Source organism: Podarcis filfolensis (assembly GCF_964270895.1).
Source record: "Podarcis filfolensis genome assembly, chromosome: 5".
NCBI lineage: Eukaryota > Metazoa > Chordata > Lepidosauria > Squamata > Lacertidae > Podarcis > Podarcis filfolensis.
The window spans coordinates 69,589,446-69,608,586 of NC_139608.1; the positions used below are offsets into that span (position 1 = coordinate 69,589,446).

Below are 19,141 nucleotides of genomic sequence, written 5' to 3' on the forward strand. Positions count from 1 at the left end.
CAGAAAGGGAATTGTTCAATTCACCAGGGAAAGCAACTAAATAAATATATGGAGAGACAATTGAGATCAAGACAAGTTTTAGTTGTTTTTAGCAACAGCTTTAGGGAAAACAAAATATGCTCTTTTAGAAATGTTTTTCCTTCTGTAAAATGAAGGTACAATTTTTTAACTTTGAAATGAATTAATACTGAAGTTTAGTCATGATATACATACATATAAGTTGTTTTGATCCTTCCTCACTGCTTCAGTCTCTTACAGACTGTTGTTGTCATTCTATGAATCCCATGACTTGTGTTGACACATTTCTGGCAGAGAAATGGCCAATAACTGAACACAAGAGTTCAGTTCCCGTCACAAAGCCATATAGTGGGATAATTATTTTGCCTCTGCCACGTTAAAGTGTGGGCAGTTCAGAATTATATTCCTGCCCCCGGTTGATTTGCTAGGAAAACTGGGCAATGTGATGTTGAAAAGTTTGGCTTTTTTTGCTGTTGTTGCTGATGACACTTAAATGTTCTATGTATTTTAAATGTGAAGCATTTTACATAAGTTAAGGAAAATGACCAGGGAGATCTGGTCTCAACTTTCTGCTCAGTCTTGAAACTTGCTCGGTGATCTTGGGCCAGTCACACACATTCAAAGCTAACCTATCTCACAGAGTTATTGCAAGAGTAAGTAGAATCAAGCATTTGCCACAACACTTAACTCCTCAGGGAGAGGGTAGGCTTTTTTAAAAAATGTAATAAGTAAATGGCCATATTGACATTCCACCAAGTGATGAGATGTTGAGGTATTCATTTGTTTATTATAATCTCCTTTGCTCCAAGGTGGTAAGGGTTGTGGCAAACACTCGCTTTACCTTTTAGCATTACACTAACCCTGTGAGGTAGATTAACCTGGAAGAGAACGACTGGCCTGAATACCTTAGAGGAAGGAATATGCTGACATGCAAATCTCTCCTTTCACTGTGGAGCACAGGGCAGCATAAATGGGGTCATTTTATTTTATTCTGGCAAAACCTCCATGAGGTAGATTAGGCTAAGAAACAGTGGTCGCTTAAGGGCACCCGCAGAGTTTCATCATAGCTTGACAGGGATTTGAGCTCCATTCATTGCACCACAATGGCTTGATTCCATATCCAATCATTCTATACATTGGAAACTTTAATGAGACTGCTATAATGCAAATAGTTGCGTTATTTGCTATGATACTTCCTTTACAGAAACAAGATCATGTCCCAAACTGAAAAGCCAAAAATCAGGCCCCTTGTCCAAAATTTCACATCCTAAATATAGGGGCGAAGAGCCTGTGGCACCCCCATACGTTGTTGGATTCCTACTCCCATCAGGCTCAACCAGAATGATGAATGGTCATACCATTTTTCCAGTACATTTCAAGACAGGGCACATCTCTGGAAGACTGGAGGGGCCAAGGGAGTTCTCCTTTTCCCTTCTTCCATTTTTTACATTCCTCAGACTGCGGAAAAGAGAGTTCTGTGGTGAGTCAGAATTGTATTTATGCAAACTGTGTTTGTTAGTATTAAGATTTAAGTTACATCACAGCCAGCCACTCCAAAATTCACAGTTGGACAATATCTTTTTTAGGAGCAAACAAAGTGTCACAAAATAGTGGCAAGCCTTTGAGCTCTCCATCATATAATCAGTTTAATTACTGTCTTGACATGAAGATTATTTTATATATATGAGTGCATCTCTCTCTCTCTCTCTCTCTCTCTCTCTCTCTCTCTGTGTGTGTGTGTGTGCGCGCACGTGCATTAAAATTCACACATATGCAATATAAATGCATTACATGGATCATAACCGTAAAGAATAATGGACAACTCTGTAGTATTCTTTCCCAAAAATGCTAGCTGCCAATCGGAATGAATTAGATTTCACAGGGGTTTTTGCAATACATGGAATTCACCAGCAAATTACCCTTAAAGAGGGAAAATCAATCATTTGGAGCAGAGATAAGCTGAAGGCGAGTCAGCCTCGGATTGATCCCTGTCTGTGCATGCGTGTGTGGAATTCAGCAGATAGCCTCAGGAAAGCAGGAAGGAGGGAGGGAATAGCTGAGCACAAGAGAAAATCTCAACACAAGAAAAAGGAGGGATAGACAATGAAGATAGAACTTGCTTGGACTCTAGATGCATTTGATGTGTGAAAGGCGGTTGAGCCTATTCAGATGATCCTTTGACTCTGTGTCAGCCTCAGTTTCCAATCATCCCATGCTGAATGGTACATGCAGGTTTGGACAATCACCTGAATGCTCCTTGCCATCTGTGTTCTGCCCCACATAGTCAACTAAGTGTGATTTGGTTTGGTTTGGATGAGGGGGCACTGCCCTATTTCCCTCAGCAATGTCCCCATGTTCCCATTGCACCCCACCCAGCTGCCAAATGGCAAAGAATTACATATCCTTTTGCAACTGAGTGGGAAAAAATGCTTTGTGTGAGATATATGCCATGTGGGGCAAATACGTTTGTTGTCTTCATATTTTGGCTCAGCTCTAATGCTGATTCCCAGCCATGTATCACTGGCAGTGGCTGCTCACCTTTGTGGTAACAGCAACAAAGAGAATTCTGCTTTGATTAGGGTCCCAAAATTTGCTGCATTTGAATCTTTGATATTCAGCTTGGAAAACGTGGTCATCCTTTGACCCAAGAGAAAGTTATCTCCATACAATCTATGCCAGCATGTCCTTGAAGTGAAGAATCTGGTATATTAGATAGCAATTTGAGCCACATAATCATTTCAGCTACATAATGTGAAAAACAGAATAGTCACAAGAGCCTTGTGGTCATCAAGTATACCCAAGACAGTTTTGTAAAAGAAAAAGCTGTGGCCAAACTTATAGTTTTGCATTCAGTTGAACTGGAACACAACTGGCTGGCTGCAGACCCACCTGAGCAACGTTCTTACGGTCATCTTGAGAAGATTCACGTGCTGATGGTGCATAATGCATTGCCAGGGAAACAGATAGCATTTTGTCTATAATTCATAGTGGAAACCCTTATATTAACAAAGTGGTTCACTTTGCCAACAAAGTCACTTGCATAGATTTGTGACGGAGGCTGAGTACTTGCTCTTTGAAAAACTTCCCTTGTCTTCCTCTTGAACAACAGGGACCGTCCTTAAGCTAATCACAGCTTCTTTGTTATTGAACAAATGGTGGGAAAATCACTAGTCAATCATCTCAAAGTCTAAAATGCTGCTTCTGTAACGAAGTGTACGAAAATGGTCTTCTGTTCTTTGTTAGCTTACAACCCACCTCCCCTTACCTTTTTTAGATAGGAAGATGGTTTCTTTTATTTTTCCCAGCTCTGTATGTGGTCACTTGATTGTGCTTCAATTAAATGAATCAAAGAATAGAGTGTTAAATCACAGGAAGTCTATACACTTAAGATTTTCTGACACCACACATGGAAAATTGACAGTGTTCTGTCCCAGGTGGTCTCAGGCAGGTGGGGTTCCAGATCAAGGAGAGGGTGTTCCAGGCAAGAGTTCTGGTTCTGGCAAGGCCAGATAGCGAAGCAAAGCAAGCAGAATGCAATTTCTATTCAAGTCAGAATAACTTAGGGCTAAATTCTGGTTCTGGCAACACAAACTTAAGCTCCAGGTAGCACCTTGGATAGCTCCATGTAACCAGACTCAAATGTTGCTTTGGCCACAGACAACCCCAGGGCACCATCTAGCTGTGTGTGCTGAGTTCTCCTTCTGCTGGAGACAGGCCTTGCCTTTTTTAGTAGGTGCTGAACCTCAGCTAGTTAAATATTTTTATTTATTTACTTGATTTGGGGGGCAGTCCCCCCCCAGCTATGCCTATGATCCTTAACCTTATATCATAACCTTTATTGCAGGTATTTGTGAATTTATTATCACCACATTTTTACTGGGGTTAATTTCAATTTATTAATCACTATCTGCATACTCACGCTGGGCATTATGGCTCACGGGGCTGCAGAAAAAATGGGCATGATCAGTCTCTTCATGGGAACAGCTGGGGCCGGTGCTATCGTTAGGGCAACTAGGCAGCCACCTTGGGCACAGTCCTCAGAGAGGTGCCATGATTACCTTTGAGGAGCACCATTTTATAGATTAGCTTTCATTATAGCTTATACATTTCTGATAATATTTCACTTTTATTTTTTATTTTGAATTTTTTTATCATTTCTACAAGAGATCCATTTTTGAACATTAAAGTTAGCCATTTTGGGCAGGGGTGTGGGTGTGTGCAAGTAGTTAGCTTTGCCTAAGGTACAGAATAGCTTGGCACCAGCACTGGGTACAGCTGCCCATGTGCAAAGCATTCTTCCCTCTTCCCACTTGCCTCTGAATGATGCACAAGTGTGCATACGCTGCAGCAAGCTGGACCGTTCCCTTGAATGGGAGGCCACTGTCCACCTCCCATATCAATCACTACTTCTCGCATGTGCAAGTCATTTGGGCTCGTAACTCAACACACATCTACTCCCATGCAGGTGGGGCTGGTTACAAAGAAGATAGGATTAAATGGGGGTAAAGCAGTTATGGAGGAGCATACTGTTCCCCAAAATAGAATGGCACACACTCATCAAGGAGAGAAGTGAGGAGCTTTGTGCTTCCACACACAGGTACCGTACTTTTCGCACCATAGGACGCACTTTTCCCGTCTTAAAAACTAAGGGGGGAAAGTCTGTGCATCCTATGGAGCGAATGCAGGGGGGAGGCAGGCAGGAAAAGCCCCCAAGAGCCCCACACAAGCTTCGTGCGGCTCTTGCGGGCTTTTCCCCAAGAGGGAGAAGGGACTGACACCGCCAGTCAGTCCCTTCTCCCTCCTCTAGAAAAGCCTTGCACAACCTCTCCAGCCGGGGTGGGGTGGGGGCTTCGCAAGGCTAAAGAGGAAGCCAGGGCAGCGAGCGTGATCCATCCCATTCGCTGCCCTGGCTTCCTCTTTAGACTTGCGCGCCTCTCCAGCGGGGGGGGGGGGGGAGGCTTCGCAAGGCTAAAGAGGAAACCAGGGCAGCGAGCGCGATCCATCCTGTTCGCTGCCCTGGCTTCCTCTTTAGCCTTGCATGCCTCTCCAGCCGCAAGAGATCTACCAGAGGTAGATCTTAACGCTTGCCTCACCTGGGAGCTTCTCTGGGCAGGAATTCCCTCAGCTTAAGTGGGGTGGGGAAAGTGTGGCAGGTAGGGGGGTACCTACCTAGACACTGAAGCCGCATGTCTCTCAGATGAAAATTGGGAGTGGGCATTGTGTGAAGTGGCTGTGGATCTCCTGCTGCAGAACTGTAGGACCTTATAGAGTTGGGAGGGCCACCCGAGGGTCATCTAGCCCAGCCCCCTCACAATGTAGGAATCACAGCTAAAGAACGCCAGGCAGATGGTCCCCCAACCACTGCTTAAAAGCCTCCAGTGGTGGAGACCCCAAACACCTTCCGAGGTCATAGAATTGCAGGGTTGGAAGGGAACCCCAGGAGTCATCTAGTCCAGCCCCGGTGGACAGCGGGCGCAATCCACCCCGTTGCACAAGACTAAAGATGCTGCACAAAGCTAAAGAGGAAGCCAGGGCAGTGAGTGGGATGGATCGCGCTCACTGCCTTGTCTTCTTCTTTAGCTGCGCTGGAGAGGTTTAGCTCCTGGCTGGAGAGGTTGCGTGGCTATGGATCCCGCATGCTGTCTTGGCTTCTTTGCTCTTTGGGGCTGGTGGGGGAACCCGGGCTTCCCCCGCAGCCCCGAGAAGCTCTGGGAGAAGCAGACAGGCTGCGCGCAGCCTGTCCGTTGCTCTTTGGGGCTGGGGGGGGATAATATTTTTTTCCTTGATTTCCCCCTCTAAAAACTAGGTGCGTCCTGTGGTCCAGTGCGTCCAATAGAGCGAAAAATACGGTAAATGAACGTATGTGGTGGTGCACTGAATTGTTATCTTCCAGCCCTACCGTTAGGCAGTGTGAGATGGCCACCTGAAGCAGCTGGTGCTGGCTGTGACTGTACAGAGTGTGACTTACAAGAGAGTTGAAGCTATAGCAACACCCACTTTTTTTATAAGTTCACCGTCACAGATGAAACTTGTGTTGGAGTCCTTAAAAAAAATCCATAATATAAATGTTTCGAAATGGCAGCTTTCAATCCAAGACGAGTTCCTGGCTTTTAAAGAGAACTGTTCCTTCCTGGGCAGGTATGTCAGGTTCATATATTATTGTAGGGTTTCCTGTGAAGTGTTGGCCTGTGAAGTTTGGTTTATTATTTTTATGGTTGTTCCTGGGCATTGGGCTGCTGCTGGCCTTGGTTTTGTTTTCCTCACAAGAAAGAGCAGTGAAGCATTTGTGCTTTTCACAGAGGGAAAGTGCAGTTCTGTAGAATGGCAGATGCATTGCAGCCTGGTTGAAGGAGAAGGCTAGGAAAGAAAGGCATGTAAAATCGCAGCCTCACATACTTAGTTTATAAGCCAGATATGGATGAAGCCTAATATATCTGTTTTTATACATTCTGGAAGTTTCCCAGAATGGCCCAGTCAGATGGGCAGGGTACAAATAATAAAGTTGTTGTTGTTGTTAACAAAACTATTCTGTTTGCAAGTGGAGGGATGCCTTGCATCTCTGATTTCCACTGCGGAAGCGGAAACTGCATCATCACTGTCGGATTCATTTAAAAAGTGGCAGTTTAATTGCCCAAGTTGCTGCACAATTAAACTAATTAAGCATGTGATGCACAGCAATGATTCAAATCTCCCAACACTTTATAGTGTTGCATTTGCTATTGAGTGGGGAACGTGATGTGTAGATGTTATTATACCTGCAACTGTGCATAGCAATTATTTGGATTTGCTTTACGAAAAGAAAAAAAAAGAGAGTGTGGGTAAATGTCCCAGTGTAGCAATGCCAGTCTGGCAATATGTAGGAATCATAGTGGGGAAAAACAGGAAGGTTTTCTATATCCCCCTTCAAGTGTTTTTTTACACATTTTATACTGATTCTGCCAGTTTGTTTTCTCTTGCTCTTCATTTCGTATGCCTCAAATAATTTCCCAGGTAGAACCAGGATGTGTGTGTGTGTCCCGTCTGTCTCTGTGGGGTGGCCAGTCCTTTCGTTATAAAACAATATGGAAAATCTTCCAGAATCTCCCCACCTTTTCCTGTAGGCCAGTGTGTGACTGGGGGAGATAGTTGTGATCCAGGCTAAGCCAGTCCCTTCTGGTGGGCAGCTGATAACAATTTGAATATTCAGATTTGCTCTCAGCCATCTGCAGGGGGTTCAAAGGCTTCGGTAAACTAGGAGCAAAGAAAGCAGCATGGGGGAGAATCAACAATAAAAAAAAAGATGAAATAAATAACAGAGAAAAATACAGCACTTCTCCCAACGGGCAGATGAATTCCACTTCTCAAGACTTCACATGGGGAAGCTGAGGCACTGAAGTAGTTAGTAATTAGGGATGGCAAATATCAACAGGCTGATCTGTTTTCCCAGCTGGAAGGGAATTAAATAACCCTGCTCCTTTCCGCACATGCTGGGGGCTTTTTTTGATGTTCAACATTATCACGCCTCCCTCCCCCCACCCCAACAAAAAAATTATCCTCTTGGGCTCCAAGAAAATCGACAGCGGCTTACCGTGATGAAAGGCACCTGCTCCCAGAGCAATGATGGTACATGAGAGATCCATCCCAGCTAAAGAGTGGTGAAGACATTTCTGTGGCTTTCTCACCTTATTTCTGTAGCTGAGCCTGTGACAACACCTTATGCAAAAGTTACATATTACCTGGACTCTAATAACTGGAACAGACACACAGCCAAATCCCTGCCGGGTCTGTAAGGTGCTAGTTTTGTATAGCCCTTTGTGCCACCATGGCAGCTTCCCAGAAGAGGGAGCTTCTGCCCTTCTCCATCAGTGCAGCTGTTTAGAAGGAAGTACTGCAAACTGCCTACTCACCAATTGGCAGACGACATAATGAGGCAGTGAGGCTTCACCTCAGGCTCCAGTCCGGCTTCCCAGATTGAACAGTTTGTCTCTTAAGTAAACACTAAAGTCCTATCAACCTGCCTGTACCTGCTTACTTCCTTGGCAAGTGCCCACATGTCTGCTTTCTCCAATCCTGCCTGCCTTTATTTTACCCAGCCTACCTATCTGGCAAATCAGTGCAGTTGTATCTCCTGACAGCAAGCACTGGCCAACACTGTTTCTCAGGGCTGCCCAAGACATTTTGCTGCCTGAGGCAAAGGCCAGCATTGCGACCACCTCCCATTCCATGTGCAGAAGTCAACTGGCAGTAGAATCTTATTTCATCCTCACACCTGAGGGCCACAGACTAGCTTAGGAGATGTGGGGCAGGTCACATGGGACACTCAACTGTGTCCTCCAAGTCCTTGAGGCCTCCTTCAGCATCAGCTGAAGGAGGTTACTGTCCTCCTTTGCCAGGAGCTTCTTCAGATTAGGCGGTTATTTTGATGGCATACAGAACAATTGTACATGGATGGAGATTTGCTGTGACATGCTTCCAAAGGATATTTTCCAGATGATCTTTTCAGGGGTGGATCACTCATCTTAACAGGTTTACTGGTTTGCCAATTTGCATGGGTCATAAGCTTTGCCTGCTTTGAGTGGGGTCACACTCCCCCTAAAAGAGCAGCTTCATACTAGAGGCTCAAGACTTCAGCTGGTGAGGCAGCTTTAGCCATTTTTAGACAGGAACCACTTTGTCTATATGCTGGTAACCTCCAAGTTAGATTACGTCAACATGGTGTTTGTGGGGCTGCCCTTGAGGTTGGTCCAGAAGCCGCAGCTGGTGCAAAATGCAGCTTAGTTGCTCCATGGGGCAGAATATCACCAACACCCCATGGTTGAAAGCTGCCGATTAGGTACTGGGCTAAATTCACGGTGCTGGTTTGGCTGTATAAAGTTCTGAACAACTTGGGACCAGAATATCTGAAAGATCTTGCCTCTTATTGGGACGTCCATTCCTCATAACGCAGGTGTCAGGCCTATAGCCTTGTGGTATTTACCCTTTGGAATTCCATCCCCTTGAATATTATACAAGTGCCTTTTCTGTTGTCTTTCTGGTGCCTACTGAAGACCTTCCTCTTCCATCTAGAGACTTTCAAGCTGAGATTTTTCCTAGTCTGCACCTATACTGGAATCGTCTTTAAGAAGTTTTGTTATTTTATCACTTGTTGTTCGCCACACTGTGCTCCTTTGGGAGGAAGGGTGGGATATTAATTTGTTAAAATAAGTAAATAAAGAAAAAAGCAAGCAGGCTGAAGAATTTACGGCAGAAATAAGGCCAGTACAAAATTCTAGTTTTTCATGGTTTATGTAAATAATTTGTGAGTGGGGTGATGGAGCATGAATCCTACCAGATGTAAAAGATTCTTGCATATGATGTTTAAGAAATACAAACCTGATTTTGTATTTTTTACTTGCATTAGTCTGAAGTGCATATACAGCAGAGGCCTGGTATAGCAACTCTGACCGTAAGTGGCCAACTGTTGATCATTAAGCATAAAGATAGAAAAGAGCCATTTGTTTAGAGTAGCCAGATGTTGTTCATCCAACGAGTCATAAATAGCCATGTGCTATAATGTAGGTTTAAATCGGCTCTATGGCTCCATGAAACCAGAACAGGGAAACTTCCACTTTCACCAATGGGGGCTTCCAAAGTGTTGGGAAAATGCACTTGGTGTGACATCATAGAACCTTCCTGTAGATACATCAGAATGACTATTCAATAAACAGTCAATGTGAGAGAAATTCTCTGCAGATTCATGCAAACAGAAATGGGGCATTTCATTTAATAGGTTTGAGGAGATCGTCTTGCCTTCTTTCTAAATCCCCGTCATTTGGGGTGGAAAGAACGGCACACCGTGAATGTTAGGAGAGCCCTCATTCTTTCTATGGCCCAGGTTTCTAGGAAGTTTAAATTTTTGTTCCTCTTTTTTGGGGTTGCAGTATTTCTACTTCTGTAGTACTAAAGTAAATATTTCATTAATCTGATTTACAAGGCCCTCAAGTGTTTTTGCAGCTCAGTCCTTGAAAGGTTCTGCATCTTCTACAATTGATAGGACTTGGCCTTTGATTGAGTCTGTGTGCAGGGAAGTACCCTAGAAATCTGTTGACATGTTCACTATATGCTATTGCATAGATACATTTGCCTCGTTTGGTGCAGCCTATGGTTATCACAACTTCAAAAAGGGTGTTTCTAGCAAATTAGAGAATATAATCCCATCTTTGGGATGAATTGCTTTTATTCTTTCCAGAACTGAAGACAGCTTCCACCCCAGAACTATGGAAGAAAGGAACATTTGATCTTGAAATTCTGCCCTTAGAGGGTCCTGAGTGTGGCATTTTCCCCACCTGTATTTTGAAAAAGAAAGGGAACCCTTTTCATTCTCCAATAAGCAGAAGCATGAGCCGGCAGATTCTGGTTATTTTCATGTTGCACATCCTACCTGGAGAACAAAACCCCATTTACCATTGTTTACTTTTTAGTTTAGATTTAAATGTGATACTTTTTTGGCTTCCTCAAGTTGCCAGATCTTTGGAATAGGACCCTGGTCTTCTTAAACCTGTCTGTGAGGTATCACCCTCACCTCTGGCTACTGTATAAATACCAATATTATTTTAGCTCTTTTCCGCTGCATTCTAGGATATTTATTGTTGGATTTGGTTGGGAGGAGGGAAGCAGAAATGGAAAGGGGGATTCTCTAGCCATGTCACCCGCTTCTCAGCTGTCACGCTCAGCCAGCTTTTGCTATTAGTGCCCCTTCGTGCATTTAATTGGTCCCTCCTTCCAACAAGACTGACTCCATTTGGGGGAAAATTGGAAATTCAGCTCCAGCGGTTTTTTCAACTTTATTGTAATGTGCTCTGCTGGGCTGGGCTCTGGGAAGGAGCGCAGTGTTTGGGCATGGAGATTGTGAAGTGTCAGTTTTTTGGGGAACCAAACTTTTTTTTTCTTTTTTTTTTACCTGCCCCCTTCTCTGCTCAAGTTCTAATGCTGAGGCTTCTTCTCCTCTCCATTATGATAAGGATAGCTACTACTGCCGCTTAAGGGGAGATTTACACCAACTATGTGCTCTTTGGCAAAAATAAATAAATAAATGCATAAGTGGTCTCGCAGATTTCATAGTGATTCATTTGGAATTAATATTTCAAGAAGATGTCAGGTTCTACTGGATGTGTTTTTGATCCCCAAATATTCATTTAAGAAGAGTGTAAAATAAAAACGGTGCTCTAAGGCTTCCTGGAAATCTATGGGCATTTGGGCTGGGGATGAAATGAAAGGCACTCAGGCAGCACATAGTTTTGCTACCACAAAATGGTGATGGCTGCCAACTTGGGCAGTTTTAAAGGTGTACTTGGGCAAATCCACAGAGCATAAGGCTATCCATGCCACTAGTCATGATAGCTAGATATTACCTCCAGCATCATAGGCAGCCTGCCTCTGGGGAGCCTAAGTATGGAAAGTGTTGTTGCATTCATGTCTTGTTTGCAAGCTTCTTATAGGCATATGATTGGCCACTGTGAGAACGGGAAACTGGGCTAGAGGGCCCTTTGGTTTAATCCAGAAGGGCTGTTTTTATGTTCCAGTATGGAAGTGATGTTCCAGTACTTGACTGCCGAAGTGGCTGCTAGAGTAAACTGCTACTATTTGAGTTTTGTAGACAAAAGCAAACCGTGGCTTCCCACTCTCCATATTTACAGATTTCTTTCTTTGCCATTTTTTTAAAAAAATGTATTCCATCTCTCTTTTTTGTTTTTGTTCCACACTTCATTATGTTATTTTACCTTCAGGCTATGTTCTGTTCACTTTTCTTCTGTTGAGTTAGGTAGACTTTTCATATGTGTTTAGCGTTGGTGATCCCTATCTGCACACCAACCAGTCAGGCTCATTCAGGTTTAATATTACTGCCTTTTTTTTGTTTCTTCAGGGGCTCAACAGTGTTTTTGAAGTTTACCTGGTGGGAAACAACTCCAACCACTTTATCATCTCTCCAACGTCAATTCAAGGAAAGGCAGATATCCGGATTAGAGTTGCAGTGCCGCTGGACTTTGAGACAATCCCTCGCTACGAATTTTCTGTAAGGATTCTTTTAAAAGATATATGAACAACTTAAGGGAGGGTGAGACATAAGAGAGATTGAAGATGGTTGGATACCATCCATCTTCATTGTGGAGAAAGATAATATATGGGAGTGGAGACAGATTTTTGAGTATGGCAAAATTAATCAAGTAGAGTTTGCAGTAAAATAGTTCCAAATTTGAAGTACTCCTTAATGATAGAATGAGCTCCCAGTGACTAACATGATAAAACATTTGATTGCAAGACGAATTCCTCTAATCAACATTACTATCCGTATAACATGTTTCAAGAGTTCAGGCTTTCACATTTGTTCTCTCAAAAATTCTTACAACAGCCCATTGAAGCAGACCAGTATTATTGTCCAATATTGCAGGTGAGGGATCTGTGATTGAGGACATAAATGGTGGCTGGTTAGCTGGCACTCTTCACTAAAGACATCTGTTTTTAAGTAAAGGATGTCTGTGAAACTTCATTTCCACAAACATTGTTGTGTATGTGCTTCCATCCTACTGGACTAGTTCAGATAAACAATACTCTCTTCTCTTTCATAAGCAAATAAGTTTCCAGACCATTTCTAAGTTCTTTTCTTTTGTCCCTTTACACAGAGTCTCTTCTCCCAGCATCTGTTTTAAGATGTGGCCTCCCTGTGTCATTTCTCTCCAGGTGTACCACTTTATATGAAGTAGTTAAAATGCAGTTTGTGTGTCTTCATAAAGTTTATGGTCCCTATGCCATAGGCCTAGCAGTGGAGGAATTAAGTCATGTGACAGCTGTGCCAGAATAGGCAGATGCTTAATGGAGCACAGCTGCATGGAGTTTGTGCCTACCTTGGTCCTTTTGTTGAACATACCCCATGACAATCGCCATCAAACTTAGCTATAACACCTTCTGCACTTTTATGTTCATTACAGGAATGACTTGAATGAACATTCCCATTAAAAATAAAAATCAGCCTCCATGTTCTGTGATGAATGATATTGCTTGCTTTACCACAGTGAGCTTCCTCCAGTTACTGTTGACATGTAGAAGTTAATATGGATGAAACTAACAAGTCATGGTTTGTTGTTTGTTATGTTTACTAATGTTGTTGTGTTTACTATCTTTTGTAATGATTTCCTTCTGAAAGCCCTTTCACTGCAAACTAGCTGCCTAGGGGGCAAATGGGGAAGTTATTATTGTTGTTACTTACTACCTTTTAAAACCATCCTTCTACCTGAGAGATCCTGTGCTTTGGAACACAGGGCAACCTGTTAAGCCTCTGAACTCTTTGGTGCCTTGAAACTTGTAAAGGACCAAAGTGGATGCTGCATCAACTTGTAAGTGAGTGGACAAAGTTCATTCCTGAATTGGTCCTGTGGGATCAGTACAGTAGGCTTGCAAAAGTTTTCTCTTCTAGCTGTTAACATTTCCCTTCACAAAACTCTTGTAATGATCTAATGTTGGGTGTGCCAGTTTGGTCATGCACATCTGACTTACCCAGTACCAGTTCCTCACAGGAGTGATGTGTAAAAGTACTACTGTTGTGGGGGATCAGACTAAGAGGAATGGGCCTGAACCTTGGAGACTCTGATGTCCTGATGGAAAGCAAACAGAATGAACTCAGCAGGGCCAAAGGTATAGAGGAAAGAATCCTCTGTTGGATGCGTTCTTCTGGATCTTCTGAAAGCAGATGAATAATTGGCCTGCTTTAATGGAAATGATCTTAGCTGACTGTGCTTCATCAGACATGGGTATAAAAAGCAGCTGCCGACTAAGGGAATGTTAGGAGGAGGAACTGTAGGCCCCCAAAAAACTCAGTGTGCCTATATATTTGACAAGTGTGCATTAGCCTGTCACCTTTGGGAGAATGACATTAAAATTTGGTGTGCATCCCTCACTGTATCATTTATCATGTGTGATTGTCATGTTATTGGGTAATAGGAAAGGAGGTTGGCGTCACTAGGTGCAGGGACAAAATATTAGTGTAATAAGTTTGTTAAAAAATCAGGGACGGAAGCAAATGTCACATGTGGAGGGGCTTTCACAGCTCTTGCTAATTTGCCCGGTTCGTACTGGTTTCACAATATTAAAATTTGGCCAAAAAAGAAGAAGAAAATGAAAAGAGATCTGCTGTGAGCGTTATCTTCCAAAATTTAGGGCCCCAGCTGCAGAAGCTTAAATAGAACACCCCCTCCCTTTTATGTTTTGAAGCTATAAAAGTTTTATGTTCTATAAAACTTTGGTTTAAATGCACCTATCAAGCACTGAAGCTCTTTCCAGATGCCTGCTTCAGCTTTGTCCCAATGTCTGGGTGAGCTGTAAATTTTTCGAAAGTCAAAGCAGCTCTGTAAACATCATGCCAGCAGCCTCTGTTGCTATTAGTCTTGACAGTGGGCCTTTATACACCAGCAAGGAAGCATAAATAAAATCCTGCCTTCCTAGAGCACTACAGGGCATAAAATAGAAATGTAAATCATTGGGTTAAATCCTGCTCGGGTTTTAAAAGTTAAGAGGGTAAGATAGTGGCAAATCCCTATGCCGTAGTTCCTGAGGGCATTGATGCTTGTATCACAAACATGACACTGGAACCCACAACTAAATCCTGATAGGCATATAAAGCTGAAGTGGATGACTTTTCAGAATAAAGGGCAGCATTGGAAATATATAAAGTGCAAGGCTTCTAGTTTACGTATAATGAATGTGTCTTCAACTCATTTGAAACAAGATGCACACAGTGCTACAAATCCAGTGAGTTCCAGCATGAATGACTCTCAAGAGCATCATTTCAAGTTAAGTAGAGTCCTCTCCAGCCTCCCGCAGGCAAGCCCTCCCTGCTACCAGTTCCCCAACCCCTCTGGGAGGTACATTTGCTTGGAAGGAGTGGTAAAAACTAGCAAGCTGAGCTAATTGGCAGCAGCAGCACATCCTATTATGAACCAAACCCAAATTAAGCGGGAATCTGGCCATGTTCATAATTTCGATTCCCAAACCGGGTCAGTTCATATCTTGAACATACTCTAGTTCCAAAGTTGCTGTCCTCACCAATTCAATATTAAGTTTTCAGGCTTATCAGTCTTTTCTGTAGCTTGAAGATTGCAAACATTTTTTCAAACAAGACGAAAGGTGGGATGCCTGGAATGCTAGCCAGATTTTATGGACTTCAAAATGTACCTAATGTCCTTATAAGAAAGCAAATGCGTCCAAAATGTAAAGAAGATTGTCAGAATTTCCTTACTGGTGGGATTTACAAATGACGTCACTTCGGTTAGACATGGATTATGCTTTTGATTGCAAGGTTGAGATTTGACTTCCTTGAATAGGGAAATAAAGCTTCAAGGCTCTGGATGTTAAAATCCAGGGGCTGTAACCTGGAAATGTGGCAGTGTAAAGCTGTGAGCTTTTGACTGAAAAGATGCTCATACATCAGGCATATTCAGTGGAATTCTGGTTCAATCCTGATGCGTAGCCTGCCAGCCAAATGCTTGCTGCTGTCATAACAATCCACTCAAGGAAATCAAGGGACATTTAGAACCTCTCTCTCTCTCTCTCTCTCTCTCTCTCTCTCTCTCTCTCTCTGAGACACAAATTAAATTTCATACTCATCGTTTACTCCTTGTTTCCACTCAGCTGTTTGCAAATGAGAGCATGCCAGACCATGTTGGCTTTGCACGGGTGAAGATTAACCTCATCAACGAGAATGACAACCGCCCAATTTTCAGCCAAGTCCTCTACAACATCAGTCTGTTTGAGAATGCTACCGTGGGAACTACAGTTCTGCGTGTTCTGGTAAGCAGAACTCGTACATCTATTCCAAAAGTACATTCCACTGTACCTCTTCCTTTGAAACTCTTAGGTTGCTCAGAGTCTATCACAGAACTATGGATCAGTCCAGAAGTGCATTAGAAAATAATGAAGATTTCGTTTTTAAAACATTTCTGTCCTCTTCATTGTAAAAAAAACCCCAACAACTCCAGAGCAGTGATGATAAAACATAATTCATATGCATAAAGCCAGAAGTCACTTGGGAGTGTGGGCATCCTAATGAAGAGAGCAGACACCTGACTGATTCCCCCAAATGGATTTGCATATCTTTAAGTGAGGTTAGTAAAGGACAACCAGGGATGCGGGTGGCGCTGTGGTCTAAACCACTGAGCCTCTTGCCAATCAGAAGGTCGGCAGTTTAATCCCCTCAACGGAGTGAGCTCCCATTGCTCTGTCCCAGCTCCTGCCAACCTAGCAATTCAAAAGCACTCCAGTGCAAGTAGATAAATAGCTGTGGCGGGAAGGTAAACGGCATTTTCATGTGCTCTGGCTTCTGTCACGTTGTTCCATTGCACCAGAAGCAGTTTCATCATGTTGGCCACATGACCCAGAAAGTTGTCTGTGGACAAACGCTGACTCCCTTTGCCTGAAAGTGAGATGAGTGCCACAACCCCATAGTCACCTCCAACTGGACTTAATTGTCCAGGGGTCCTTAGTAAAGGACAATTTCCAGGCAACTAGCAAGGAAGCTAAACACACTGTTGATTATGAGAGCTAGGGAAGGACATCTCCCATTTTGTACCATAATCTGGAAGCATGAAAAAAGGAAGCATAGGTCACTCGTGCTTAAGCTTTCTCTCTTACCGCTTCAGTCTGAGGTTATTGGTTCAGCATACACTGGCAGTCAAATGCTCAAGGTTGTATCCAACACTGCACAAGTGGAGCAGCAGAACTTCCCATTCCTCCTCACCACCCAAAAATCTGCTCACTCCAACCCTATCAAGCAGATTTTGAGGGTGTCTGAAGAGCTGCAAGGGAGCTCTTGTTCCTCACAACAATCCTATGAGGTGGGTTAGACTGAGAAGTGCTGACTGGCCCAAGTTCACCCAGTGAGTTTCATGGCTGAATGGGGATTTGAACCCTGATCTCCCAGGTCATAGTCCAACACTGTAATGTTTACACTACACTGACTGTCAATGACAAGGGCCATGTGACATAACAAGTCATAAGCTGAAATAAGATAGAGCTTCTGCAGATGATATGTGAGATTTTGAAAGCATTATTAGGGAGAAGGCAAAGGAAGCAGAGCTGATCACAAATACAGGGAGGAAGTAGAAGCAAGAGTATGGAATAGTCAATACAGGCACGGTTGGAGACAGGAAAATGTGTGGGACACAAGAGATAAAAGGCAAAAGTCCAGCTGTGTTTGTAGTGTACTGAACATCCCGTGATCTTTGAAACCTTTACGATAATCTCAGGTAGTCAGTTGGGCAGAAGGTACCTTAGGCGATCAGGAATCATTCAGCTGCGGCAAAGACTGTTGCAAATCTGTGATGCTCATTCATTCCTATATATCACTCTTTTGCAAAACATCAGGAAGTGAGGGGTGGATAGAATGCTTTCCTACTGCCTCTGCATTCTGGATTCAGTTTAAGGCCTGTTTGGCTTAGCATGATCTACTAAGCCTGTGTAGGGGGAGCAGGAGGAGGGGAAAAACAAAGTCAGCTGAGTTAAACGAAGTATCAAGACTTTGCACCCAAATTAGAAGAGGGCAATATATGCATATCTTCCAAATGGGAAATTTAAAAAGTACCCAGGGACATCTTTTCAAGATACTCCTTTTCCCAATCTTAACTGCTTGTAATAGAAGCCCAGCATACTTTAATAAGTCTAATATTAAGAGGCTCTTGAAAGAAGAAAAATACAAGTGGTTGGTGGTGTCTTTATGCCACCGTTGTTAAATATGCATGAATTCTTCCTCTGGGTTTTTGTTGTGTGTGTTTTGTTTTGTTTTTGCATGTTTTCAACTCACTGGGCCGATTCACACTTTATGCGGCTGATGCATTTGCAGTTTCTTCGCAACCTGTCTTCTGGTAAATGTGAAGTGTTTGAAGGCAGGGAAGTGTCTGTAAATACATGGGGACATACACTGGACATGTGCCTTGGAGCTACAATGGGTTGTAGTTGTCCAGCCCATGTGTGCTGCTTTCTTATGGGTGTTACAGGAGTTCATCGGGAGACGCATAGTTGAGGAACGGGAAGCTTGTCTGCAGTGTAACATGTACCTGCCCTCAGTTAGTCTTTTCCCCAGCAGCATGCTCAAACTTACCAGCCCATGTGGTCCTGGGCCGCTACAGTCCCCTACCTCCCATCAACCTACATATGCAAACAGTAGCAGACGAGGAATGTAGAACTCAGACAAAATGTTTCCAAGTGTATGCATGTAAGTGTGTTTATTCTACAAACAGATGGTGTGAAACCGTACGGAGCCCCTGAGCTGTTCCCATCTGACAGTTATTAATATTTCAAACAGATGTTTAGCTAGTCAGGCTGTCAGACACTAAACAATGAGATTGTTACAGCATCTCCCCCCCACACACCCCTGCACTTCCAGCTATGCCAGCATTTTAGAGCAAATGCAAAATGCCAGGAGTCGAATCTTCTATGATAAATCAGAATGTATGCAATTAGCATTGAAATCCAGATTGCCCTCCCAGCTGATCCCAAACTTTTAACAGGCTTCGGAAAGTGCTTGTTCGCTTTCTTTGGTTGTTTGAGATGCAACACTCTGCACATGTCAAGAGCGCTGCTTATTTGAAGGATTGTTCATGTAAGTGGCACATTCTCTAGACAAAGTTGAATGGTGATGGGAAGAACTCAGTAATCTGCATATTGTGCTACACAATAATCAGCTGCTTTGCTTTTCACACACATGTGTTGGTGAGTTTTTAAATAAGTGATTAGTAGCCCCTTTTGTTAAAGGCCAGCAGAGCTGGATTTCAACACACACACACACACCAAAACAAATGCACAAATTACTTGGCAATCTGACTAAGCAATCTCTGAATGACTTAGACCTTATAGATTTTCCCATATGTTCTGTTACATGTTTAAAGTTATTCTTTATCAGATGTGTCTTAGTCCAATTGTCCATGGATCACGCTTACATGGAAAAGATGGAGGAAGGAATCTAAATGGTCACGTTCATCACTGAAAATCCCACCCCAGCCATTATGTTTTAGCCATATAGATAGGTGTGAATTATTGGTGTACTCCTAGTGGCTGGTTCTGAATATTTAACAGTGTGTTTTTTTTGGCAGCTGATAGAATGGTGGGAGTTTTGTGTGCA

At 43.1% G+C, this 19,141-nt stretch overlaps 1 protein-coding gene across 1 annotated transcript in view; it reads left to right on the top strand.

Moving 5' to 3' along the window:
• Positions 1–19,141, top strand: part of CDH23 (cadherin related 23) — a 398,874-nt gene that overhangs the window by 187,422 nt on the left and 192,311 nt on the right. Inside the window, exons 12-13 of the mRNA XM_083614292.1 lie at positions 11,900–12,049; positions 15,658–15,816. Coding sequence (XP_083470418.1) covers positions 11,900–12,049; positions 15,658–15,816 — 309 coding nt within the window. The remainder of the gene's footprint in view (positions 1–11,899; positions 12,050–15,657; positions 15,817–19,141) is intronic.